This window comes from Dromiciops gliroides, chromosome 3 (genome assembly GCF_019393635.1).
Source record: "Dromiciops gliroides isolate mDroGli1 chromosome 3, mDroGli1.pri, whole genome shotgun sequence".
In the NCBI taxonomy this organism is placed as follows: domain Eukaryota; kingdom Metazoa; phylum Chordata; class Mammalia; order Microbiotheria; family Microbiotheriidae; genus Dromiciops; species Dromiciops gliroides.
Genome location: NC_057863.1, coordinates 352,917,432 through 352,945,009, shown reverse-complemented (window position 1 = coordinate 352,945,009; position 27,578 = coordinate 352,917,432). Strand labels below are relative to the sequence as shown.

The following is a 27,578-nucleotide window of genomic DNA, read 5'->3' as shown; positions in this document are numbered from 1 at the left end:
ATGTCCTTTAGTTTAGACTTTAATAGTTTAAACTTTAATAGTTCCAAATTCCTTGATATGTCAAACCCCATAACAATATGAATCCTTATTGTTTCTTAATGATCACTGCTCATCTTTCTAAAATGTTCACAAGCCATACCCTTAATAATATAAAAATTTTATAATTTTTCCAGGAATCAAAATCAAACTCACTATATAGCCTAAAATTTTCAGACCTTATCTGTTCTGAGTGGCCTTCCCCACATTTCAAAATATTATGCACTCACGTCACAGTTCAAGGAAATACTGATCAGTAAATTTCTACCCACAAAAATGAGCCAAACTCCTGCATTAATACTTTCTTTGTAAACTAAAACTGAAAATGTAACCTACATTTGGGGAGATTACTTTCCTTAGCAGAAGAAATATTTATATTTGTGGTAGTTGTTCAGTTGTTTCATGTCTAATTCTTCTTGCTCCCAGTTGGGGTTCAAGAAAACTAGCAAAGATGTTAGAATGGTTTGCCATTTCCTTTTTCAGCTCATTTTACAGATGAGAAACTGAGGTAAACAAGGACTTGCTCAGGGTCACACAATTATTGTCTGAGGCAGGACTTGAACTCAGGAAAATGAGATTTCCTGATTCCAAGCCCAGTGCTTTATTTACTACACCACCTAGCTGCCCATTATATTTAGTATAGTTTATTGCAATCCTTTTTGCCTGTTCATTAGAGCTTTGATGTATACTACTTGTAGCCTCTCTTATTTTTGTGGGGGTAGTGAGGGTTAAATGACTTGCCCAGGGTCACACAGCTAGTAATTGTCAAGTGTCTAAGTCTGGATTTGAACTCAGGTCCACCTGAATCCAGGGCCAGTGCTTTATCCACTGTGCCACCTAGCTGCCACTACTTGTAGCCTCTTAATTTGCATCCTAAAAGTTCAACAGGGTGAAACTTTTTGGACTTTACTTCCCCATCTCTTTCCTCTTCCCTTCCCCCTTCCCCCAACCCCCAATCAAAATCACAGTAGCTTCTTTTGACTTCATTGTCAAGAAAATAGAACTTGAAATGAGCAATCTATTGGCCTATATCTAAAATACAAATAAATGCACTATGAATAAAAGTCTGAGAAATTCTAAAGCACATTAGCTTTAATTATAAGCATTTTTAAACGTCTTCAGAATTTGTTTTGCTACTTCCAAGCTCCTGACTGTGCTTGATAGTTAAGATTACTATATCAGTCAGTCAGCAGGTATTATTAAGAACCTACTGTGTAGGGGCAGCTAGGTGGTGTAGTGGATAGAGCATCTGACATGGACTCAGGAGGACCTGAATTCAAATCCGGCCTCAGACACTTAACACTTACTAGCTGTGTGACCCTGGGCAAGTCACTTAACCCCAATCGCCTCACCAAAAAAGGGAAAAGAACCTACTGTGTGCTAGGTATAATACTAGGAGCTTATGACACAAAGAGCAAAGTGAAATTGTTCTTGCCCTTGAGTAACTTATTATTTGGCTGACTCTATAAGAGTGATGGGTTCACAGTTAGGTGGCGCAGTAGATAAAGCATGACCCTGGATTCAGGAGGACCTGAGTTCAAATACGGCCTCAAACACTAGACACTTACTAGCTGTGTGACCCTGGGCAAGTCACTTAATCCTCATTGCCCCACCAAAAAAAGAAGAAAAGAAAAAAGAAGAGGCTCTCTTTCTAAAAAGAAAAAAGAGCGATGGGTTAGAATATTTTGTATCTATTGCATCTATTCCATTAGTTCATAGTCTTTTTTTGTTGTTGTTGAATTGTAGCTGCTTGGATTTAGTGTACATCCAAATTGGATCCAAAGGACTAAGCAAAATTCTTACTAGAAAATGAGTCAAAAGTCGTAATATGCTAAAAAAAAAAAAAAAACCCAAAAAACAAAACAAAACATCCTCAGGGATCTCACATTGAGAATGAGCGTTTCAAATAATAAGACAGGAAAGTATATTTTCAGCAAAATATTTAAGTATGTTTATAACATAATACTGAGTTATACCAAGTAAGTTAAAGAGCCTTATCATTTATATCACAGACCATAATGATAGGTTCTTGAGAAGTAATTGCAGAACAACAAAAACAGTTTATATGTTTTGTAGGGGGCAGCTAGGTGGTGCAGTGGATAAAGCACTGGCCCTGAATTCAGGAGGACCTGAGTTCAAATCCAGCATCAGACACTTAACACTAGCTGTGTGACCCTGGGCAAGTCACTTAACCCTCATTGTCCCACCCCCACCCCCCAAAATTTTAAAAATAAAAAAATAAAAAACAAACAGTTCATATGTTTTGCTATGAAAGATTTTAATAGTCAATTCAGTTTCCTACCTTAGAATAAAGAGCACAACATTTTGAATTGGTATCAGAAGACATGGCTGATTTCAAATCTTGCATTTACCACTTGCTATGTAAATGTTGGGTAAGTCATATAAACTTACCTTGTTGGTGAAATAAGGAAATTGAACTTGATGACCTCTAAGGTCTTTTAAATCCTAATGTGTTCTATAAGTGTGGTAAATGACAAATCAGGAACACAGGTCATAAAGAGGCAGTAGATTCTTTGCCATGTTAAGATTCTTTCTAATGGGTACATAAAGATAAAGCCATAAGTAACTTTGATATGAATAAGGCATATGAAGACACATATACACATATTATGTATGGATCATAGAAACATACCTCAAATCACTCACTCGCTTATTAATCAGTCATTAAACCAAGAAGGGAAGAATTAGAGACTTTCTGGCAGTACTGGCAGGAAGCTAGTACTTGATAATAAATCTCTTTAGTTAAAGTTGGATATTTAATAGATGGCAGTCCTGCTGAAGTGCAAACAAAGAAAATAGTAAGATAATATGGGCTTACCACACCCTAAATTTAAGAAGTGTTTTTAAAAAAGAAAACCTTCACTAATTGCAGAAATTAAAAGCAAGTGTACTATATGTACTTTAGTGTTTTCTATACAAACCCACTAATTCATATAGCATTTGGTAAAGCATCAACTTTTTTTGTGGTGCACTCAGATTCTCTAAGAACCTGATGAATTTCTTTGAGAGAGAAGTAGCAGCCCAATCTAGCTCAGCTGTACTCAATCTGAGTTGCTTTCCTACCTACAAACCCTCACTTCAAAGCAAGGAACATAATGTACAATTTTTTAATGGCTCTAGACCCAGGCACTCAGACTCTCTGTGCTCTGAGCCTTACCTCAGTGTAAACACCTAATCAAGATTGCCTGCGCTTCAACAATAGCAGCCAAATGCAATTCGAGAACCACAAGCCTTTGAAGTCCTCACTGCAAAGGCCGGTTTTCTAGTCTGGGATAATGACATGCCATGATTGCTGTCTTTGTTGTATCTTTTCAGTAGAGAAGCAATTATAGGCCCCAATTTAACAGAATAGACATTACACAGCTTATGATGCTCAAAATGCAATTTCATTTGATCATTTTCTCAATTTGATTGGTATTAATAGAATAGTTCACAAAAAAATAGCTGGCAGAGGTTGTGTCCCGTTCCACTTTCAAAGAGATAATGTAGAAGTATGCTTTACTTGCCCAGAAACTATCAGTACAATGATTCAGTCAGTGAGTTCCACCAAAACAGCCTGTGAATGAAAAGGTTGTATGTTCCATTTTCTCTGAGAAATAAAACTTAGGATAGTGCCCTCTAATTTCTTAACTTCATATCAGAAATATATTACAGCTTACCTCATTGCTAGTTAAGACAATATCTTCAGTGGAATATATGTTAGGAAAACGCCACGAATTTACTAAGCCATAAAGTCCTCTCTATTTCATTGGATTTTTCTAACAGTTTAAGAATTATAGAATCCAAATACTAGACTCAGAAAGATCTATTTGCCCTGTTAAGATTCTTTTCTACTGTTATATAAAGATACAGCCATAAGCAATTTTGATATGAATAAGACATAAAAAGATAGATGTATTCATATTACGTATGGATCATAAAAACAGACACCTCAGGTCACTTACTAACTTATTAATCAGACATTGAAACAAGAAGGGAAGAATTATAGACATGATGCTATGCTAGATTGAGATTAATTTATAATATCCTATCTTTAGGTAGTACTTAATTTACTCCATCATAGCCTGATAATGGGTAGACATTCTTTTAAAAATTAATGTTATTATATTTCATAGTCCTCCCTGACAGTCTTTTTGGTAGCTTATAATCCCAACATCAATTTTCTCCTTCAGGTAAAAGTGATTTATTTTTTTCATGGCCTTCTGATATTTTGTTATAGGAAAGGAAGGATGAACTGGTGTCTTTTTAAAAAAAAAGAGAGATCACATTGTTCATATATAACCTATATCAGATTGCTTTCTGTCTTGGGGAGAAGGAAAGGAAAGGAGGGAGGGAGAAAAATTTGGAATTAAAAATCTTATGAAAACAAATGTTGAAAACTATCTTTACATGTGACTGGAAAATAATAAAATACTTCTATGATTTAAAAAAGGTCATTGCAACACTTTTTGTGCTTTATTTTAAATACAATTCTATCTTATTCTATCTTATTTTCAATTCCAGATTTTTGTCCTCCCTCACCTGCCTATTCAGAAGGCAAGAAATATAAAACTCATTACAGATGAAGTCATGCAAAACAAATTTCTGCATTAGCCATGTTCCTAGGAATTTTTTCCTGGGTAATTCATGTTTCAAAAAAAAGAAGTAATCTATATGTATATGTATGTATATATACATATATGTATGTATGTATACATAATTTTTTTAAATTTTAATTTTAAAAAAATCTGCACTCTGAGTTCTCCCTCTGCATGTGGATAACAGTTTTCATCATTAGTCCTTTGGAATTGTGGTGGTTCATTATGTTCATAAGTTAGTAAGTCTTTCATAGTTGATGATCTTTTACTATGCAAAAGATATTGGTTTTACTGTGTACATTGTTCTCCTGATTCTGCTCACTTCACTTTGTATCAGTTCATATAAGTCTTCCCAGGTCTTTCCAAAACCATTCCCTTTATCATTTCTTAGAGCACAATAACATTCTATCACATTAATATACAGTAACTTGTTCATCCATTCCCCAATTAATGGACATCCCCTCAGTTTCTACTTCTTTGCCACCACTACTATAAATATTTTTGTACATATGGGTCCTCTTCTTTTTCCTTTGATGTCCCCAGGACATAAGACATAGCAGTGGTATTTCTGGGTCAAAAATATGCACGGCTTAATAGCTTTTTGGGCATAGTTCCAAATTACTTTCCAGAATGATTGGACTAGTTCCATTGACAGAATACTAAGTGTACCAATTTCCCCACAGCTCCTTCAGCATTTGTAGTGTCATGAGTAAAGTTCCAAAAGACAAAGTTTCCAGGTATTGATAATCAATTTATTAGGGCAGCTAAGTGGCACAGTGGATAAAGGACTGGCCCTGGATTCAGGAGGACCTGAGTTCAAATCCAGCCTCAGACACTTGACACTTACTAGCTGTGTGACCCTGGGCAAGTCACTTAACCCTCATTGCCCTGCAAAAAAAAATTTTTTAATAATCCATTTATTGACTAGGCTAGGCAATAATCAATAAATTGATAGTTGCTTCTCTCAGTAACCAAAGACATCAAAGGAGATTCTGAAACACCTTAAATCAGGTGTGTTCCTTCTGACAGGGAATTCACCTGACAAGTGAAACTCAACCCTGACTGGTGGACATTTAAATGAGGAGATGGGCTGAGCTCTCAGTCTTTCTCAATCTCTTCTTCATAGAAGCGGGGAGGTCAGCTGAGAATATAGTCTGGTCATGAAGTATGAGCTCCCTTCAGCAATCTGGGTGCCCCACTAGGTTCTTTCTGATTTGTTTTCTCCTTCATGAACTGGGTCACCCTAAACTCTAATGAAGAGGAGGAGAAAGGACAGGAGCTCTTTCTCCTGGGGAAGGACCTAACTCAAACTGGATCCTATTTATGCTGTAGACAGAACTCAGGTTCCCCGTTGGGAACTTGGGAATTCTTTTGAGAACTGTTCATATCCTTTGATCCCTTAACTATTTGGGGAATGGCTGTAAGTTATGTGTGCGGGTATAAATTGATTATAAATCTTAGATACCAAACTCTTAAAAGAGAGATTACATACAAATATTTTTATCCCATCCAACCACTTCCTTTCTTATTCTAGTTACATTAAGTTTTGTCTGTGCAGTAGCTTTTTGGTTTCATGTAATCAAAGTTATCTATTTAATCTTTTGTAATTACCATTTGGTTAAGAATACATCTACAGATATCTGTGAAAGGTAAATGATCTGCTTCTCTTCTAATTTTTTATAGTCTAACTATTAATATTAAGGTTCATATATGTTTAGAATGTCTTGTGGAATATGGTGAAAGGTGTTAATCTAAGTCCAACTTCTGCCAGACTGATTTCTAGTTTTCCCAGAATTTTTTGTCAAATAAAGAATTTTTTCCTGGGTAATTCTTGTCTCTATACTTTATCAAACACTAGGCTATTAAGTTCCATTATTTCTGAATATCCCTTGTCTAGTCTGTTCTATTGATCCTTTTTTACTAGCTGGTTTTGATGACCACTGCTTTAAAATATAGTTATGGTCTGGATGTGCTATTTTCCCTTTATCCTTACTTCTTTTCATAATTTTCCTTGATATTTGAGATCTTTTGTTTTTCAAATGAATTTTGTCATTATTTTATCAAGTTCTATAAAGTATCCCATTTTCCCTTCATTTTATTGGCATGGCTTAGCCATGGGTACTGACTATTCCTCCAGCTAAGTTATTCTTTATTTCTTTTTCTTTTCTTTTCTTTTTCCTTTTTTTGGCTAGGCAATGAGGGTTACATGACTTGTCCAGGGTCACACAGCTAGTGTCAAGTGTCTGAGGCCAGATTTGAACTCAGGTCCTCCTGAATCCAGAGCCGGTGCTCTATCCACTGTGCCACCTAGCTGCCCCCTCTTTATTTCTTTAAAGAGTATTTTGCAATTGAATCTAAACAAGTCTCTTGTGTGCTTGGTCAGACCCCAGATATTTTATGCATTTTATAGTTATTTATTTGCATTGGAATTTCTCCTTCTATTTTTGCATCTTAGATTTTGTTATTATACAGAAATGCTGTTAATTTTTGTGAGTTTATTTTGTAGCCTGCAACTTTGATGAAGCAGTTAATTTTCTCAATGAGTATTTTTGCTGATTTTCTAGGAATTTCCAAGTATATCATCAGCAAATAGGGAGGTCTTATCTCCTCTTTACATCTTTTTATACCTTTACTTTCTTTCCCTTTTCTTATTGCTGTTGTTAGAATTTCCAGAACTATATCAAGTAATAATGAGGGAAGTTGGCACCTTTTCTTCACTCCCATGTATATTGGAAAAGGTTCTAATGTATCCCCATTGTATATGATATTTTATTCTGATTTTAAATAGATGGTCTTTTGATATAATAAAAGGTCTTTCTATGCCTATACTTTGTAGGGTTTCTAGCATAAAAGAATGTTGCACTTTGTCAAAGGCTTTTTCTGCATCTATTTGGGATAATTAAATGGTTTGGGATGTTTTGGTTTTTAATATAATTAATCATGTTGATTGTTTTCCCAATGTTGAATCACCCTTGCACCCTGGTATTGATCCCACTTGGTCATAATGAATGATTTCTTGAATCACTGTGTACACTGTGTACACTGTAGTCTGTTTGACAGGATTTGTTTAAAAGTTTTGAGTTCAATGTACATTAATGATATTGGCCTATAATATATTTCTTCTGTGTTTTATCTTTTCCTGGTTTAGTTATTAAGAGGAAGGAGAGAAGGGAATAAGCACCTTTTATATACCAGACACTATACTAAGCACTTCATAAATATTATCTCATTTCATCCTCACAACGACATGCTGTTATCTTCATTTTCCAGTTAAGGAAGCTGAAGCAAACAGAATTTAAATGACTTGTCCAACATCATACAGCTAGTAAGTGTCTGAGGCTGTATTTGAACTCAGATCTTACTAACTCCAGATCCAGAATTCTATCTAGTTTGCCAACATACCTACCTATGGACTATATTTGTCTCATAAGCGTGAGTATTCTGATAGGGTGATTTAATTTTTTTTTTTTTTTTGCGGGGCAGTGGGGGTTAAGTGACTTGCCCAAGGTCACATAGCTAGTAAGTATAAAGTGTCTGAGGCCAGATTTGAACTCAGGTACTCCTGAATTCAGGGCCGGTGCCTTATCCACTGTACTACCTAGCTGCCCCCTAAAATTTTTGAGAATAACTTATGAAGTATTGGTATTGATTGTTCTTTAAAAGTTTAATAGAATTCTCCTGTGAATCCATCAGGACCAGGAATTGGGTTTTTTTTTCCTTCAATAGTTTCTTTTTAGCTAAATCTATTTCCTTTTCTGAGACTGAGTTACTTAAGCTCTCTGTCTGGCCTTCTAATAGGGCATTTTGTACTATTGAAAGTAATTCTCTATTTCTTTTGTGTTGTTGGTTTTGTTAGCATATAACTGTACACAGTATCTTCTGGTTATTTTCATTTTTCCTGGTGTTGTTGTGATTTCATCTGGCTAGTTTGCTATTTTATTGATTTGATTTTCTGCCTTCTTTTTAATCAGGTTAATTAAAGGTTTATCAATTGTATTAGTCTTCTCACAGAACCAACTTTAGTTTTATGATTTCTATAGGGTTTTTGGACTCTTATTTATCTATTTTTCTTCTAACTTTAAAATATGTTTTTCAAGCTTTTTTGGGTTTGTCTTTTTGTTAACTTTCTAACTTTTTAATGCATATTCAGTTTATTAATTCTCTCTTTTTATTGTTAGTTAATGTTTGTAGGGATATGATTTTTCCCTTGAAGTCTGTTTTTGCTTTATCTCAAAAAATTTTGGTGTGTTTTTCATCATTATTTTCTTTCTCATAATTATGAATTCTTTCTGTAATTTGTACTCTGACCCACTCATTATTCAGGATTTCATTATTAAATCTCTGTTTGAGTCTGTGTTTTTTGTTTGTGGTCCCCACACCAATTAGTTTTATTCTGTTGTGGTCTGTAAATGATGTATTAACTATTTCTGACTTTTTACATTTGTTTGCAATATCTGTCTGTCCTCATAAATGGTCATTATTTATAAAAGTTCCATGTAGTGCTGAAAAAAATATATGTTCTTTTAGTGTCCCATTTAAAAGATGCCATAGGTCTTTTAACTCTAGTTTCTCTCGCAATTTGTTCGATTTCATCTTTTCCCTTTTGTTTATCTTTGTGTTACACTTATCCAAAACTGAGAGAGGGATATTGAAGTCTCTTGTCATTATAGTGATACTCTATATGTCTTCTTATAGCTCAATTAATATCTCCTTTATGAATTTTGGATGCTAAAGCATTTGAAGCATTTTTGTCTGTTACTGATAATGCTTTATTGTCAATGGTTCCTTTCATCATATTGTAGTCTCCTTGTTTATCTATTTCGTGTGGGGTTAGTGTTTGTTTTTGCTTGTCAGATAGCATTGTTGTACAAACTTCCAAGCTTTCAAACTCTACTGCAGAGAAAACAACTCCGATGGACTGGCCACATTGTTCCAATGCCAAATTTACACTGCCTAAAAGACTATTTTATGGAGAACTCACAGAAAGCAAGCGCTTCTAGTTTAAAAAAAAAAAAACAATATAAGGACACTCTCAAGGTCTTTCTTAAGAACTCTGAAATTGATTGTATCACATGGGAGACACTGGAACAGGACTGCCCAGCATAGTGTGCCTTCATCAGAGAAGGTGCTGTGCTCTCTCAGCAAAGCAAAATTGAAGTAACTCAAAAGAAACACGAGATGCACAAATTTAGAGAATCCAACCTAAATGTTCACATGGATTATTTGTACCTGACTCTAATATGTCATTTTGGTCCTCTTTGAGAATGAAAGACAACAACCAACAAACATCTTGCATTTTTAGATTCATTTGATGCATAGTAAATTCTTCCCCATCACTCAATTTTATTTTATGTATGTCTTTGTCTTTTAAATATGTTTCTTGTAGGGGAAGCTAGGTGGTGCAGTGGATAAAGCACCAGCCCTGAATTCAGGAGGACCTGAGTTCAAATCCAGTCTTAGACACTTGACACTTACTAGCTGTGTGACCCTGGGCAAATCACTTAACCCTCACTGGCCTGCAGGATGGATAGATAGATAGATAGATAGATAGATAGATAGATAGATAGATAGATAGATAGATAGATAGATAGATAGATACATTTCTTGTAAACAACAGATTGTGGGCCTTTACTTTCTTATCTAATCTGCCATTCTTTTTCATTTTATTGGAATATTTAATCCATTTACATTTAAAGTTGTGAGTGTTATGTTTATATTTTCCTCCATTTGTTTTTAATATTGGGTTTTTTCAACCCATTTTTTTCTCTTCTACTGTAAACATTTTCCTTCAGTTACTTTAGTTTAATTCTTTTTCAAAGTGGCTATATTCCCAATGACTCTTTTCCCCTTCCCCTGATCTCCTCTTTGCATTCTTTTCCCTTTGTGGTTTTGTTCATCAATTGCTTTTTCTTCACCCCCACACCCAAACTGTGTTCATGATTAAGCAGCCTAGTGATTACCTTCTTTTCTCCATTTGCCTCAAAATCTCCTTCCTGGGTCCATGCTTTCCCACTCTCCCAGGAATCAGTTATCCCAACTTCCTCCCTCCAGAGGTAGGACAAGTAGTCTTTTATTTTTGTTGTTCTTAGTCATGTCTGACTCTTTGTAACCCCATTTGGGGTTTTCTTGGCAAAGATACTAGAGTAGTTTGCCATTTCTTTTTCCAGCTCATTTTACAGATGAGGAAACTGAGGCAAATAAGATCAAGTGACTTGTCCAAGGTCACATAGCTAGTGTCTGAGGCCAAATTTGAACTCAGGTCTTCCTGACTTGAGGCCCAGCTCTCTATCCACTGTGCCACCTAGCTGTCCAGAACAAGATAGTCTTCTCAAGTACCAGATGACAACCAGCACAAAATCTCCATCTTCTTCACAGATCATCTTTATTCCCTTATAGGAACCTTCATCAGTGGGACCTCCTTCCTCCTTTCTTTCCTCTTTTTCCATCCTTCTTTCTAGCCTTACTTTCCTACTGCTCAGGTTCTTTTTTTAGATCACCAGGGTCACTTTCCTCTCATTGCTCATTCTTAATTTGACCCATATATATATGTATATATATATATATATATATTCATTCAGCTTCATCTTTCCTCCCCTTCTACTTTTCAAGCACCCTGTCATTTTGTAATATAGTTCCACAAACATTCATTCACCTATAAACAGAGTGTCTCCAGGTTCTGACTATAATGCTCTAGGTCTGTCTCTTCACTGTTACCTCCACCACACTCCTGTCTTTTTGTGTACATTTAGAAAGAAGTCTCTTATGGGTCTCTCTGCTATCATTTTATTGCTGTTATTGGCTCTGCCTTTGTTCACCCCTCCTGCATTTTTGTTATCTGGGTCATTTGAAAAGTAAACAATCTCTTCAGGTTTGGTTTTCTTTCTAAGGATGTTCCGAATGTCTCTTTATTATTGTATGTCCATCTTTTTTCATTTATAGTTAATCTCAGATTTTCAAGGTAGGTCACCCTGAGCTGCATCCTGAACTTCATTGCTCTTTAGAAATATTATTCCATTTCATCCTGCATTTTCTGGTGGATGTAGAATAAATCTTATGTTATTTGAATTTCCTTTTCTTTGTATTTTAAGATCTTTTTTCTAGTGCTTACAGAACTTGTCGTTTCTGAAGTTAATTGTTAAATTGTTCAATTGAACCACTATGTATGAGTTTGCGGCCTTGAATTTTTTTTTGGAGACCACCTATGAGTTCTTGCAATTGATAATTCATTCTGTATGTTTAGAAGTTCTGGGAAGTTCTCTTGTATTATTTCCTGCATTTTGATGTTAAGAATTTTTGTCCATTATATTCTTCTGGGACATCTGTGATCGTTAGGTTTTCTTTGGGCATCCTATCTTTGAGTTAAGTATGTTTTGCTTGTATGATGAGTATATTTTCTTGTAATGTTTCTTGCTTCTCTTCTTCTAGATCGTCCTTCACTTCTGTGTATTTGCATTCCCAATCTATTGTTCTCTTTTTTGTTTCTTGGGTGAAGCTTGTCACTGCAGATGACAGTTTTTTCTCTTCTGCCCATTATTTTTGCTGTTCATGACATAAATTCTGCTATAATAATTCTCATTTTTCTTTTAAAACAGTCTAGAACAACACGTTGTGATTTTATGTTCCCCTCCACAGGATCCTTTGTCTCATCAAGTGTTAAATCATTTTATTTTGTAGTGTTTATTCATAGATGTCTGAACTTGTTTAGTAGATTTAAAATCCATATTTCTTTCTGTTGTTAGTGTTGTCCCTGTTGATTTATCTGCTTACATTCAAGGTCTTTGAGTTTTCTTCTTTCTGAGATCTTTGGTAATTTCAGTCTTTCTCTGACTCATTACTCCTCCCCTCTGATAATGATTTCTTTGGGGGTTAGATGGCTCAGCTTCCCCTCACACTGGGGAATTTACAGTATATCAGACTAGGTCTCTGCCCCCATGTGATTTTTGGATGGCCCCAGCTAGATACTTCAGACTTAGTGGAGTGTCCATGGCGCTGCCTTCCCCCAATACACAGTGTTCTGTCCTTGTGTCCTATTCTACTCTCTCTGTTCCTCAGTTCTCTGGTCCAACACCAGCATTTTGGAGAGCAGCTCGACTGGTGCTGGGGGGTTAATATTTGTAGTATGGGTCTCTTGAGGCTCTGGGAGGGGAACAGGGAGAGTGGAAATGTGGTATTGAGCTCTCTTTGCAGCCAGACTAGTGTCCCTCTGTCCATTTCCCTTTTCTCCTTGCTCTCCTAAAGAGATTTTTACAGCATAGAATGCTGTTCTCCACCATAATTAGCCTGGCCTGAGCAAACTTCTGCAACCTGGAATCTGGATCTGAGGAGAAACAAGGGTATGGGGTTGGGTTTTGTTGCAAGTCCACATGAACAAACTGTACTGCTCATTTCACTGTCAGCTCATACTACCCAGGATTCTCTGGCATTGACACTTTACTTTCTTACAACACAATATTCGATTACATTCATATACCATAATTTTCAGCCATTCCTCAGTTGTCTATGAGGCAATCTAAGACAACTTCTTAGATTTTAGCTCTTTACCTTTTTATCTCCTCTTTTAACCCGCCCTTCAGGATGAGGAAGTGTCTTTGTGTATTATCCTCTCTTAACCTCACCCTCCACATACCCACTTGTTTCCCTGTTGAATTTGTTGTATTTCTACCTCAAGTTGTTCATATATGTATGTGTGTATTCAACCTCCTTTGTCCATTTCAGGTAAGAGTTAGGTTCATCTGATGCCTGCTTCCCCAACCTCTTTTTCTGTTTATATCCTCTTTTGCCCACACATCTTAATTATGACACTCCTTTCTTCTTCCTTTCTACGCTAGTGTATTCTTTTTGCCCTCCCTTTTCTTTTCTGTCTTCACACTTCAAAACAAGTCAAAACCTCACCTAGAACCTCTGTTTTTTTTTATTTAAAATCCTTTGAAGTCATTAAGGTTCTGAATGGACCCTTGTTTTTTCTCCACCATAAAAATATTAGTACTACATTATCATACAGCTTCTTCTAATTGCTCAAATAAATTTACTTTTCTAGGTTTCCTTTGACTATTGTGTTTATATTTCAAATTTCCTACATAACTCTGGCCTTTTCATTAGAAATGTTTGAAGGTCCTCTATTCCACCAAAGTTCCACTCCCACCCTCCCAAACTGGGTTATATTCAACTTTGTTATGTTCAGTAAATTATTGTTGGTTGTAAGCCTATATCTTTTGCTTGTGGGAATATTATATTTTAAGTTCTCTATTCATTTTTTTTTAGTGACGCAATTGGGGTTAAGTGACTTGCCCAGGGTCACACAGCTAGTAAGTGTTAAGTGTCTGAGGCCGGATTTGAACTCAGGTACTCCTGACTCCAGGGCCAGTGCTCTATCCACTGCGCCACCTAGCTGCCCCTCTATTCATTTTTAGTAGAAGCTTCTAACTGGGTCTTATGTGATCCTGGAACTCTCGTCCCTTTGTACTTGAAGTACTTCTTTCTGTATGCTTGTAATGTTGCTCATCCTCTGGCAGAAGTTGGACTTAGAATAACACCTTTTACCATATTCCACAAGACATTCTAAACATATAGGAACCTTAATATTAATGGTTAGACTATAAAAAATTAGAAGAGAAGCAGATCATATACCTTTCACAGATACCTGTAGATGTATTCTTAACCAAATGGTAATTACAAAAGATTAAATAGATAACTTTGATTACATGAAACCAAAAAGCTACTGCACAGACAAAACTTAATGTACCTAGAATAAGAAGGGAAGTGGTTGAATGGGATAAAAATATTTGTATTTAATCTCTCTTTTAAGAGTTTGGTATCTAAGATTTATAATCAATTTATACCCCCACACATAACTTACAGCCATTCCCCAATAGTTAAGGGATCAAAGGATATGAATAAACAGTTCTCAAAGAATTTTTTTAATTCTTAGAATGATATCCAAAATTACTCTGTATCTTTTCATGAACAAATTTTGAACATAAACTGAAAATAAAAGTCTATACTAGTTAGACATTTCTATCATTTAATATTGCTCTCAAGAGGCTGCACATTTTAAAACATTTTTGTTTATATGCTGATGTAATAAAAATTATCAGTAACAACATTAATAGTAATAATAATATATCAATAGAATAATATGCATACATACAATAATATAGTATATGCTTATATAATACATAATAACATGTACTAGATACATTCAATAAAATTTTTATGTATACATTTATATAACACTTACAGTGTACCAGGCACTGTGCTAAGCACATTATAATTATTAACTTATTTGATCCTCACAACAACCCTGGGAGTTAGATGCCATTATTATCTCCATTTTACAGGGGAGGAAACTGAGGCAAACAGCAGTTGAGTGACTTGCCCTGGGTCATACAGCTAGTAAGTGTCTGAGGCCAGATTTGAACTTAAGTCTTCCTGACTCCAGCCCAGTGCTCTATCTGCTGTACCACCTAGCTGCCCCCAGTTCTTCCTCATCCTCCCATCCTCCCATTCAAAAAAATGAATCATGCATACTCACTAATTGTACTTTTTCACTATCTTTTCCTTAAACCTTTTCAACCTGGCTTCCATCCCTACAACTTTGTGGATGCTGTTCACCAGTGGCCTCCTAATTGGCCAAAATGTTAAATTCAGTTACCTTTTTTCAGAATTTCTGTGCGACTTTTGACACTGCTAACCAACTTTTTCCTTTATGTCTACCTCTCTGGTTATTCTTTCTCAGTCTCCACTGATTTCTCTTCTTTTTTACCCATAAGTGTGACCGTCACTCAAGGCCCTGTCCAAAGCTTCTTCTCTTCTTTCACTACTTCTTACCTTAGCAATCACATCAACTTCTATGGCTTCAATTTTCACCTCTCTGCAGACATCCATACTATTATTTCCAATCTCCCCTAAGCTCTAATTCCACATTTCTCACTGACGTCTACACCTGGAGGTTCCACTGACACCTCAAATTAATTATGTCCAAACTAGAACCAAGCATCATCCCTCCTAATGTTAAGGGCTAAAATTCTAGCTAGTCTGTCTAAAATATCTAATGAGTGGTCGCCAATAAATTATAAGCTTTAGCAAGAGTTAGACTTTTAAGCATTTATTAAGGAGAATAAGAATTTGGTAAAGAGAGAGAAAAAGGCCTAGATTCCTATCTATTAAAGGGAGAGCACATTTCTAGCTCCCTTCTCCGCCAGCGTCCTCAGGAAAGAGCCCCAGAGTCAGCGCCAGTCTCTTCCTTCCTCCTCCCACTAGTCCGCGTCACTTCCTCCCAAAGAAAAGACTCCTGGTCTTGCCCTCAAAGACCTTCGCTTCATGGGCAGAACTCTTCTACAGTAAGTATCCAGCAGGTGCCGTCATTCCAATCGTTACAGTCCCCCCTGTTGTTCCTCAAGAAACAAAATGTTTCCTTGATGGAACAGTAAAAACAATATAATAACTATTGCTAACTAATAATATGTGAACAACAATATAGAAAAGGAAGAGAGGAAAGTTTTGTCCAGAGGGTGATTTTTTTTTTTCCTCATGAACCGACGCTTTGACATTAGTCTTGCAAAGGGAGGGCCTCTGCAGAGAATACATGTTACAGATGGTGTATATTATAACAGAAAGAGAAAAAAACAACAAAAACAACAAATCAAAACTGTTCGTTTAAAGTCTCTGAAAGTCTTTTCTCAGATGTCCTCTAGGTGTAGTCGTGGAATGGAAGTCTTTTCAGGGGTTGATGTGTGGATGCTGGTAATCAGCCAGGAAATTTCCTACAAAATTGAGCTTAACACAACTTTAAAATAGCTTTGTCAATAATCAAATCAAACAATGAAAGTTTTCAAAAACATGTCTAAGGGAATTCAGAATCTTAGTTGTTACACATGAAACATATAATAAAACAAAAATTGAACCATTCTTTAAAATTATAATATTACTATAGTCCCCCCCTTATGGAGGGTAATTGAGAAGACAATTGCTGCGATATTAATTATTAAAAATAATTTTTTTATCTTTGTTTCATCACTTTTTGCATCATCTGCCTAATTATCCTCATGCCATTATGAGAAATTAAAAAATCTAATATAATTGGTAACAGGTGTCAAGGCCAAATTCAACACTGTATTTATCATGACACCTGAGATAATTATGGGGGTTACCATAAAAGAACAGAGAAATGATGGGATATGAGCATTCCCACACTTGAGCAATATGTACTGCTCATACAGTATGCCAGGCTTAAAATAGGTGGATGGAATATATGTCCAAGCCACCGAACATATTGGAAGAAACTGAGTCAGACTTAATCAGATGCATGGGATTGAGATGTCCATGGCATCAGGCATATAGGAGGGAGCATAGAAGCCAGGTGTAGAAGTGAGATGGGTGGGATGAATACTTCCAGCCATCTGTACAATATTGTGGGGAAAAATAAAATAAAATATTAAACCAAGAGAATCCAACCTCAACATTTGTCAAAAGCCGTTCCCTCGGCCATACCTTAACTTCGTGCATGTCTCCCCTCATGTAACAGTTCAATGTCTGCTCTTTGCATGTATTCCTCTTGTGATTGGATGGCATCTTGGCCAACTGGCATCTGATAACTCAGAATAAAGGCAATTAATGTCTTAAATGATAAGTTCCCATAATCCAAGTCTCATATGGATTTAAAAATTGAGGATAATAAATGATTGCAAAAAATGTGAATACATCTTGACTCAGAACACAATATATAATTATGCAACAATTTCAAATAATACCCCTTTTTTTTTTAACTTAGTATACAATTACTTTTTTGAAAAATCTGAACATATTTAAATACAAGTTAAAGCACAACACAATCTCAAAGAAAACTTTTACAAATGTTCCCCTCTTTTTTTTTTTTTTTTGGAATATGCTTATCAAAAATAATACTTCTAGAATCAATTTACACTTGCCATGGCAAACAATTTGCCAGGGAAATGCTTTAAAGAGTTTGATCAAATAATCAGTTGAGAAAAAATAACAAAAACAAACAACTCAGAATATGGGAGCACAATACTCCTAGAATTAACATTGTATAATAAAATCAAAACCATCTTGCAATGTTTCAAAATTAGATAGACAAATGAATAGAAGAAAATACACATGGAACAATAAAATACAGTGAAATTCAAACTAAGGAAATCTAAATGAATATGAACTTAATATCAATAAGAGTATTATAAAATATAAACTTGATCACATGACTATAAAAAGCTTTTACAAATATTCTCCTTGTTTTAAAAACTAAGTATAAGACACAATCTCAAAAGCATGAAAATCTCTATGAAAATAAACCCATTACCATTAATTTCAAAATGTAGATGTAATAGCATAGAAATCCTATGTAACCTCTGAACTGATACAATTACTCTGAGTGAATTCAGAACACTTTTGATTCCGATATCTAAAATCCCCAATACTCATATCAATACCTTGCTGCTTACTTCTACATTTCTGTAAAATATATACCCTTCCATGGCAAAAGAAGCAGAGTCTTGAACTATGTTGATTGTCATTCTTATTCAGCTTAAGTTTTTCTTCTTTAACCCCTCTATATTGTCTGTCGGGCTTTTCACCATACAAATGCTTTATAAGATTACTAATTAAAGACAAAAGCAGGTTAGCAAAATTATGAACAAAACGAGTATATCTGGAATTTAAAGGGCTTTCTAAGGTTGTCTCAGAAGCACAGCCAGGCTGGGGAAGGGCTGAGCCTGAAGCTGCAAATGTAGTTAGAGAAAGTTGAGCATGCGCATCAGTTCTCTGGACTTCCCAGGCAGGGGAAGCAATGGGCTTGGCCATGGGAGGAGTAGAGGGTGGGGTCTGGAGAGGAGGGGAGGGACCAGAGCAATTTGAATCAGACTTGATTTTGAACTCAGGCCTGGATTCCTCTTCCCCCACTTTGCCTCCAGGTGCTAGGGGATTAAAAGCTTCTAGAGGGTGGGTCATTGCCTCCAGGCATGCAAAATTAGAGCAACAATTAGTGTTAGAACTGGGAAAAGCTGCCGGAATCTCTACAGGTTTCTCTGAAAAAGCATGGTTGGGAGAGGGAGAGATATTTCCTTGTGTGAGTAAGTTGCTGGCTCTTTTAACAAAAATAAAAAGAAAAATAGAAAATCCACAAAAACAAAGCATTAACATGATCTTATCTCCCATTTGTCTGGTCAAACAGACTAAAATCAAAAATAGGATAATTAGGGAGTTTAAAAGGTCCATTCGAAAAAATTTAAAGGAAAACACAGCCAGTACACCAGTACTTAGCAGTTTAAAGGGTAGGGGAAATTTCTTACCCAACCGGAAGATCAGAAGTGAGGTTCAGCTTTCCTCTTCGTGGTCAGCCATCTGTTAAGGGCTAAAATTCTAGCTAGTCTGTCTAAAATATCTAATGAGTGGTCGCCAATAAATTATAAGCTTTAGCAAGAGTTAGACTTTTAAGCATTTATTAAGGAGAATAAGAATTTGGTAAAGAGAGAGAAAAAGGCCTAGATTCCTATCTATTAAAGGGAGAGCACATTTCTAGCTCCCTTCTCCGCCAGCGTCCTCAGGAAAGAGCCCCAGAGTCAGCGCCAGTCTCTTCCTTCCTCCTCCCACTAGTCCGTGTCACTTCCTCCCAAAGAAAAGACTCCTGGTCTTGCCCTCAAAGACCTTCGCTTCATGGGCAGAACTCTTCTACAGTAAGTATCCAGCAGGTGCCGTCATTCCAATCGTTACACTAAATCAGCCTCTTTAACCTCCATATTTCTGCTGATCTCGAAATCACCCAGACTTGAAACCTTGAAGTGTTCTTTCTTTCACCTCAACATCTAACTAGTTGCCAAGTCTTGTCATTTCTACCTATAAAACACCTCATATTATTCCTTTCTTTCTACTCCTACCACCACCTTAGTTCTGCTTTTTACTATTACTTACACGATCATAATAGCTTCCTAACTGATTAACTCTTAGTCCGTCCTGTCTACAATTCATCTTTCACACCACTGCCAATCTCAGCTTTTTTGCTGCTCAAAATCTCTGCCCAAAAAAACTTAAATGGCGCCTTAGTACATAACAAATAAAATACAAGTTTCTAAGCCTACCATTTAAGACTCTCCATAGTCTGTTTCTAACCTATCTTTTTGGCCTTATTTCATATTATTCCTGTTTGTATATTTTACACTGCATCCAAATTGTATTACTATTCTCCTGCCTTATTCTGCTTTCTATGACCTCTGTGCATTTCCATATATCTTGTCTGCCAGCAGTGAACTTCCTTGCCTATTTTCATTTGTTGAAATTCTTTTCCTTCAAAGCCCAGATCAGTTTCAATGTCATTCATGACACCTTCACTGATTTTCCTTGCTAGAAATTATCTTTCTTTCCTTGAATCCTTCATGCTATTGTTTGACCTTTCCTATGCACTTAATTATTTTATAATATCATATAGTTTTTATTATTTCTGTTCCCTCCATTCACTGTATGCTTTTTAAGAGCAGAAAATAGGGCAGCTAGGTGGCGCAGTGGATAAAGCATTGGCCTTGGATTCAGGAGTACCTGAGTTCAAATTCAGCCTCAGACACTTGACAGTTACTAGTTGTGTGACCCTGGGCAAGTCACTTAACCCTCATTGCCCCTCCAAAAACAAAAAAACAAAACAAACAAACAAACAAAAAGAGCAGAGAATCTTTGCATCCCTAGTGTCTTGAAAGACTGTTGAATTTTGAGGCAGAGGACCAGAACTCTAAACTCAGCTCTCTATGACTTTCACCAAGTCATTTAATCTCTCATGGTTAAAGTTTCCTTATCTGTTAAATGTGAGATTTGGACTAGATGACCTCTTAAGTTCCTTTCCAACTCTAAATCTGTGATTTTATCCTATTATGACCTTATTAAGTCTTTCTTTACTTGAATTGAGTGGTTTAGTTGACCACAAGTTCAACATGAATCTTTAAATGTAATGAAACTGCTAAAAAAAATTAAGTTAATGCAACTTTATGTTTAATTAATAGAAATAAAATATTTAAATTAAGGTAAGTGATAGTTTCACTACCTCTGTGCAGGCCAAACCACATTGGGAATATTTTATTTCCATTTCTGAGGTATATGCTTAATAAGGAACATGGACAAACCAGGGGATGTACAGAGGAAGGCAACCTCCGGTGAAGGGTAATCAAATTATACCCTTCAGTTAAAAATGTCAACAAATATAAATTAAGTGCTTATGCTCTGAAAGGCACCATGCCAGACACTAGAGACTCAAATCCCACCCCCAAAACCAAAGCTGTTTCCATACTCAAGGAGCCTGTATTCTGCTATGTGATATAATATATAAACAGATAAGTAAATTTATAAGATAATTTGGGTAGGAAAAGACCACTTAAACAGGGATGGGAATCAGAGAAGGCTCTAGAAAAGAGGTGACACTTGAGCTGAATCTTGAAGGAAGATATGGCTTCTGAAAAGCAGAGATGAGGAGGGAATGCATTCCACTCCTGGTGGGAAGCTTGAGCAAAAGATAGAGGTGCATTTGGAACTTGAAAGAACAATTGGCAGTCTAGTTTGTCTGAAAATATGAATAATAATGTGAAATAAGGCTGTAAAAGGTAGGTTGGAGGTAGAATGGGTCTTCGGTGCCAGAATGCAATTTTTATTTTATACTGCAGGTAATGAAGAGTGACTGGTTTTATGAGCAAAAGTTTTTGGACCTGATCACACTTAAGCCCTAGGAGGATTATTTGATAGCCATCTAGAGGATGGATTAGAGAGGGGAGAGAATAGAGGAAGATAGACTAATGAGAAGACTGTTATAGCTAATTCAAGTAAGAGAGAATAAGGACCTTTAATACAGTGGTGGCCCTGTGAATAGAAAGTTTACAAAGCACTCTCATTTGTGCTTACCTTTCTCTATATGAACTCCTGCTTGTTAATTTCATTCTTCCCTCCCCACCCCCCAGGGCAATGAGGGTTAAGTGACTTGCCCAGGGTCACACAGCTAGTGTCAAATGTTTGAGGCCGGATTTGAACTCAGGTCCTCATGAATCCAGGACCAGCACTTTATCCATTGTGCCACCTAGCTGCCCCTAGTTTCATTCTTAAAATGCAGCATCTCATACTGAGCATATCACTCTATATATGCCCTAATTAAGGATTCAGCAGGACTATAACCTTGCTGACTTGTGCTTGTGCTGACTGTTATACTTCTGTTATTATAGTATAATTTTATTATTGCAATCAGATCCTGTTAGATACAGTGACTTACATATAGTGAGTACTCCCTAATGCTTGTTGAAATTAGGTAATGGATTATTGGAAGATAGACACACTAAAACATTATTGGTGGGACATGAATTAGTCCAGCCATTCTAGAAAACAATTTGGAGTTACATAATGGATATTTGTGCTCCAACTATCTCCTAAGCACTTCTATTACACAACATCATGCTTCTCTGGAAGCAGGCTCTTTCGCTTCTTCTACATGGGGAATTGCATCAACTAATACCCACTCAGGCCTTCTACCCCTGTTACAGAGATGTCAAACTGTATGTCCCAGAAGTATCTCAAAATTGAACTGTCCAAAACATAACTCATTATCTTATCCTCTCAAAAAAAATCTCCTTTTCTAAGCATCTCACTATTACTGTCAGGAGCATCATCCTTCTTCCAGGTACCCAGGCTCACAACCTCAGTGTCATTCTTGATCTGTCACTCTCACCCCATATATACAGTCAGCAAATCTTGTCATATCTTTTCCCATAAAATCTTTTGTTGTTGTTGTTGTTGACATTATTGTTTCTGGAAGAGGATCCATGACATAGTGAAGGTGAAGTCTTGCTTTTCAAAGGACTTCACAAAGAATAAGTGCTTAATAAATTCTTGTTGATTGGTTGATTGAATACACTAAACAAAGTTGAAAATAGAATCTTGCCCCACAGGTTGTCTTTTTAGAATACATAGATTTGCTCCCTATAACCTCCGAGAATAAAATTAATAAAGTTAACATATTGTATATGTTTTACCTTCTCAGATCTCCAGCACAGTGGTGACTGAGGAAAAGCCTACAAGCACTGAGGAGGCTGAAAATCCTGTTATAGGTCCTGAAGACAAATGGCATCAGAGAGCCCAGCTGCTACAGGTTACTTGCTGTATAGAATTTAAATGTGTTTCAGACATCAGCATTGAATATAAAATGTTTTGTTGATTCCTTATCACTTAAAGGTTTATTTTTATATTTGAAACCAAATAGCTACTTGTCTAGAAGAAAACTAATAATCTACATTTTAAGTATATATTGCTAAAGGCCTCTCTTCCCCCAGGAGTATAGTATGTGTTCTGGAAAATCAATGTTCTGGAACATTCTCTTACTCAGTACCCCAGCTACATTAATCTATACTTTTTCTTTTCAATTTGTAGTGGGGGGGGGCAGCTAGGTGGCGCAGTGGATAGAGCACTGGCCCTGGAGTCAGGAGTACCTGAGTTCAAATCCGCCCTCAGACAGTTAACACTTACTAGCTGTGTAACCCTGGGCAAGTCACTTAACCCCAATTGCCTCACTAAAAAACAAAAACAAACAATTTGTAGTAGGACCACACCTTCTTTTTTGGGGGGAAGGGGGGGTGTTGGGCAATGAGGGTTAAATGACTTGCCCAAGGTTACACAGCTAGTGTCAAGTGTCTGAGATCGAATTGGAATTCAGGTCCTTCTGAATCCAAGGCCCATGCTTTATTCACTGTGCCACCTAGCTGCCCCCAGGACTGTACCTTTGAATGATTAATTCCTTCTCTCTCTCTCCCGAATCCTGCCATACTAAATGCCTAAAAGTTGCTTCTCCATTTTTTTTAATCTGGACCTATGATTTCATCATTATGGGATGCTCCTAATGTGGAAACTACCTCGATAGATACACATCAATAACTGATCTGTAAATTATAGCTTCAGAGAGTGCCTAGAGACTGAGAGATTAAGTGACTTGCCTGTGGTCACACAACTAGAATATGTCTCATATCTACTAGTTTAGTGCTAGTTACTGCACACTGTTTTAGAAATGAGATCACTAATATGGACATTGGAAGTACAAAGCATCCTTTTTTTTTTTTTTGCGGGGCAATGGGGGTTAAGTGACTTGCCCAGGGTCACACAGCTAATAAGTATCAAGTGTCTGAGGCCGGATTTGAACTCAGGTACTCCTGAATCTAGGGCCGGTGCTTTATCCACTGCGCCACCTAGCTGCCCCCAGCATCCTTTTTTTTAAACTCAGAGATTTTTACTGAATTTGTCAATACTATAAGCTCCAGTAGGTGACTTTTAAAAAAATGTATATATTGAATCATTATTTGATTACTAGGTTTTATCACTACTTAAGAGAGGAAACATTTTTGAAATAACCCAGAAAATGCAATCTTTTTTGATAGAAAGGCATTTGGAATAGTGAATAAAGTGTTAAAGTAAGAACACCTGAGTTTGGGTTACACCTCCGATTCTTACTAGATATTTGACCATGGTCATTATTAATTTCCTTTATCTTCAGTTTCCTTATCTATAATCACACCTATGATGTAGGGTTGTTGAAAAGTTCGAATAAAATAACCTGTTAAATATATTGCAAACCTTTAATCCCTATATAAATGTATGTTGTTATTATTATTACTACTTGTTTGACAGCGTTCTCATACCAGTAAAATCACAAGTTATTGCCTATTGTCATGTCGTAATAACTAGTCCATTTTAAGCTACATATAATAAAAAGGCTCTGAAAATAGTCACAAAAGAGGACTTTGAAATGAAGGAAGGCAAAACATATGCCCATTCAGCCCCACTCCCACGCCCAAGATCTGGAAGACTTTTATTCCTGTTTGATTAAATTATACATCAGAACCATGCAAGATTATTGTAGTATGCAATGTTCACAAGTTTATTAATTCTGTAATTAAAGAACAGGAGTTTCAATCAAAGGATAAAAGCACTCAACTAATAGCATAACTTACATGTATATATACCTTAAAGCTTTACAAAATACTTTCCTCACAACTCTGTTAGATAGGAAGTAAAAATATGCTACCTGATTTCTAACAATAATAACTGATATTTACATACTTTAAAGTTTCCAAAGTGCTTTATGTACATTATCTCATTTGAGCCTCATGACCTTACGAATAAGTACCAGAGAGATTATTTGCCTCATTTTACATACAGAAACTGAGGTTCAGAGAAGTTCAATGATATTCCCATAATCACATGTCCAGTATGCTGTGGTAACAGGTTTTGAACACAGCTCTCTCTGATGCCAAGTCTAGCATTCCTCACTACTTCTTCTACATATGGAGGAGTCCATTTAAAAAGTCACATAAGATGGGGCAGCTAGGTGGCGCAGTGGATAAAGCACCAGCCCTGGATTCAGGAGGACCTGAGTTCAAATCCGGCCTCAGACACTTGACACTTACTAGCTGTGTGACCCTGGGCAAGTCACTTAACCCCAATTGCCTCACTAAAAAAAAAAAAAAGTCACATAAGGATGACTTTCACAGAAGAAGAAGACGAAATTGAGACTTTGCTTCCTTCTATATATTTCTTTCTAGTACAGTACTAAATACAAAGAGAAAAAATATGACTACTGAATGTTAGACCTAGAAAGGACAACAACAAAGAGAGGTAAGGAAGAGATTCTCAGGCCTACCATGCACATTTCCACCCTTCTAGGCAGTGTACTGTACTAGGCACTGGGTATACAAAGACAAAGACAAAATAGACTCTGCCCTCAGGGAGCTTACATTCTCTATGGGGAAAGTAACATGTATATAATTAAATAAGAAATATAATAATAATAATAATAATGATAATAGCAGCTACTACCTTATACAGTAATTTAAGGTTTACAAAGCACTTTACAAGTATGATCTCATTTTATCTTCACAGCAACCCTGGGAAGTATATGCTCTTATTATCTTCATTTTACAGAATGGGAAAATGAGGCAGACCAGTTGTGAACTTGCCCAGAGTCACACAACAAGTAAGTATGTGAGGCCAGATTTGATTATTTGAGTACAGGTTATTTGAGTACAGGTTTTAACTCAAGGTTCAGCTCTATCTCCACTGTGCCACTCAACAACAACCTCTATGTACCCATATCTGTAGAGAATCATTTCTGGTGGGAGTGCAATAGCAACTGTGAGGATCAAGATAGACTTCTTGTAGGAGATGAAGCTTGAAACAAGCTTTGAAGATAGCTAGGGAATCCATGAGGCACAGGTAAAGAGGAATATATTTGAGGTGTGAGTAAAATTGTTGGTGCCAAAACAAAGCAATACCAGAACCAGAAAGTTTAGGAACCAGCGAGGGTTTATTGAGTTTGCCAGCAAGTGAGCACCACCTATGCAGGCTGAGATTCCCTGAAGGAATTTAGATAGATTTTGATTAGGTTGGAGATAAACTGGGTACTGAACACCTCTTGATTAGAAAGGCTTGTTCCTGGGGGCTTTGGGGATAGGAATAGGGATGGTATCCCCGCCCTAATAGATAGGACTGTTCTGAATATTTGCTGTTTTAGTAGAAAAGGAAAGTGATAGACAAACAGAGTCAGGAAAAAAATAAAGGAACTACAGACAAAATGAAGCTGCTTCCATTTTCTCCTCTACCTACAGAGGCATAGGGGATAGCTTGTGTAAAAGCAGAAAAACAGGAAGTTTCATGGACAGAGAGTGCACGAGAGAGGATGTATAATAAGCCTGGAAAGATTGGCTGGAGCCAGGTTTGCATTTGATCCCAGAAGCAAAAAGGAGCAACAGGATCAAAACTGTGCTTTAGGAATATCAACTGGACTGCTGTTTGGAAGAATTGGAAAAAGGATAGACTAGATGAAAGGAAGCCCATTAGGAGTCAGCTGTCATTGTCCAAGAGAGAGTCAATGAGAGCCTGAAGTAGGGTGGGGTATCTAAGAGGAAAAAAGAAGGCTAAAGTGACACATGTGGTGAAGGTAGAACTGACAAGATTTGGCAACTATCTGAATGTGGGGAAGAGAGAAAAGACCAACTCTGAGGTTATGATTATGGGTGAAGGGAAGGATGGGGGTGCTCTCAATAGAAATAGAGAAAATTAGGAAGAGAAGAGGGTTTGGGGGGAAAGATAATAAGTTCTGTTTTGGACATTTTGAGTTTGAGATGTGCCTACCACACATCCATTTGGAAAAATAGCTAGATGGTACAGTGGCTAGACTGCCAGGCCTGGAATCGGGAAGACATGAGTTCAAATCTGGCCTCCAAAACTTCCTAGCTGTGACCCTGGACAACTCACTTAATCCTGTTTGCCTCAGTTTCCTCATCTGTAAAATAAGCTAGAGAAGGAAATAACAAACTATTCCAATATCTTTGCCAAGAAAACCCCAAAAAGGAGTTGCAAAGACTCAGACATGATGGAAATAAGCAAAGAACAAATATGTAGTTAGTGTTGTGGAACTTGAGTTCCACACGGCTGCAAAGTGATATTCCTATAGAATAGGTTCAACCATATCACACCTCAAAAATCTCTAATAATGTTTTATGACCTCTAGGATCAAATACAAACTACTGTTAGGCATTTAAAGCCTTCCACAACCTGGCTAGCTCCAATTTATCTGTCCAGGCTTGTTACACATTATTTTTTCATGTACTCTAAGATGTAGCCAAAATGATCTTCTTAGAGCTACTGTCACACACACCATTGCTCTCTATGCCCTTCCGCTGGCTATCTCCATACCTAGAATGCACTCCCGTCTCATCTCTGCCTCCTAATCTTCAAAGCTCAACTCAAATGTGTGGGCCCCCCCCCTGAGGTCTTATATCCCTAGCTACTAACTGCCTTTTCCCCAAAATTGCCTTGTGTTTGCTTTGTATATGGGAGTACATGTTGTTTCCCTCAATAGAATGTAAAATCCTTAAGGTCAGGGGCTCTTTCATGTTTGTCTTTATAGTCCCATGGCCTAGTCCA

At 36.6% G+C, this 27,578-nt stretch overlaps 1 protein-coding gene across 1 annotated transcript in view; it reads left to right on the top strand.

Moving 5' to 3' along the window:
- Positions 1-27,578, top strand: part of JHY (junctional cadherin complex regulator) — a 114,147-nt gene that overhangs the window by 52,742 nt on the left and 33,827 nt on the right. The window contains exon 3 of the mRNA XM_043996665.1: positions 22,648-22,755. Coding sequence (XP_043852600.1) covers positions 22,648-22,755 — 108 coding nt within the window. The remainder of the gene's footprint in view (positions 1-22,647; positions 22,756-27,578) is intronic.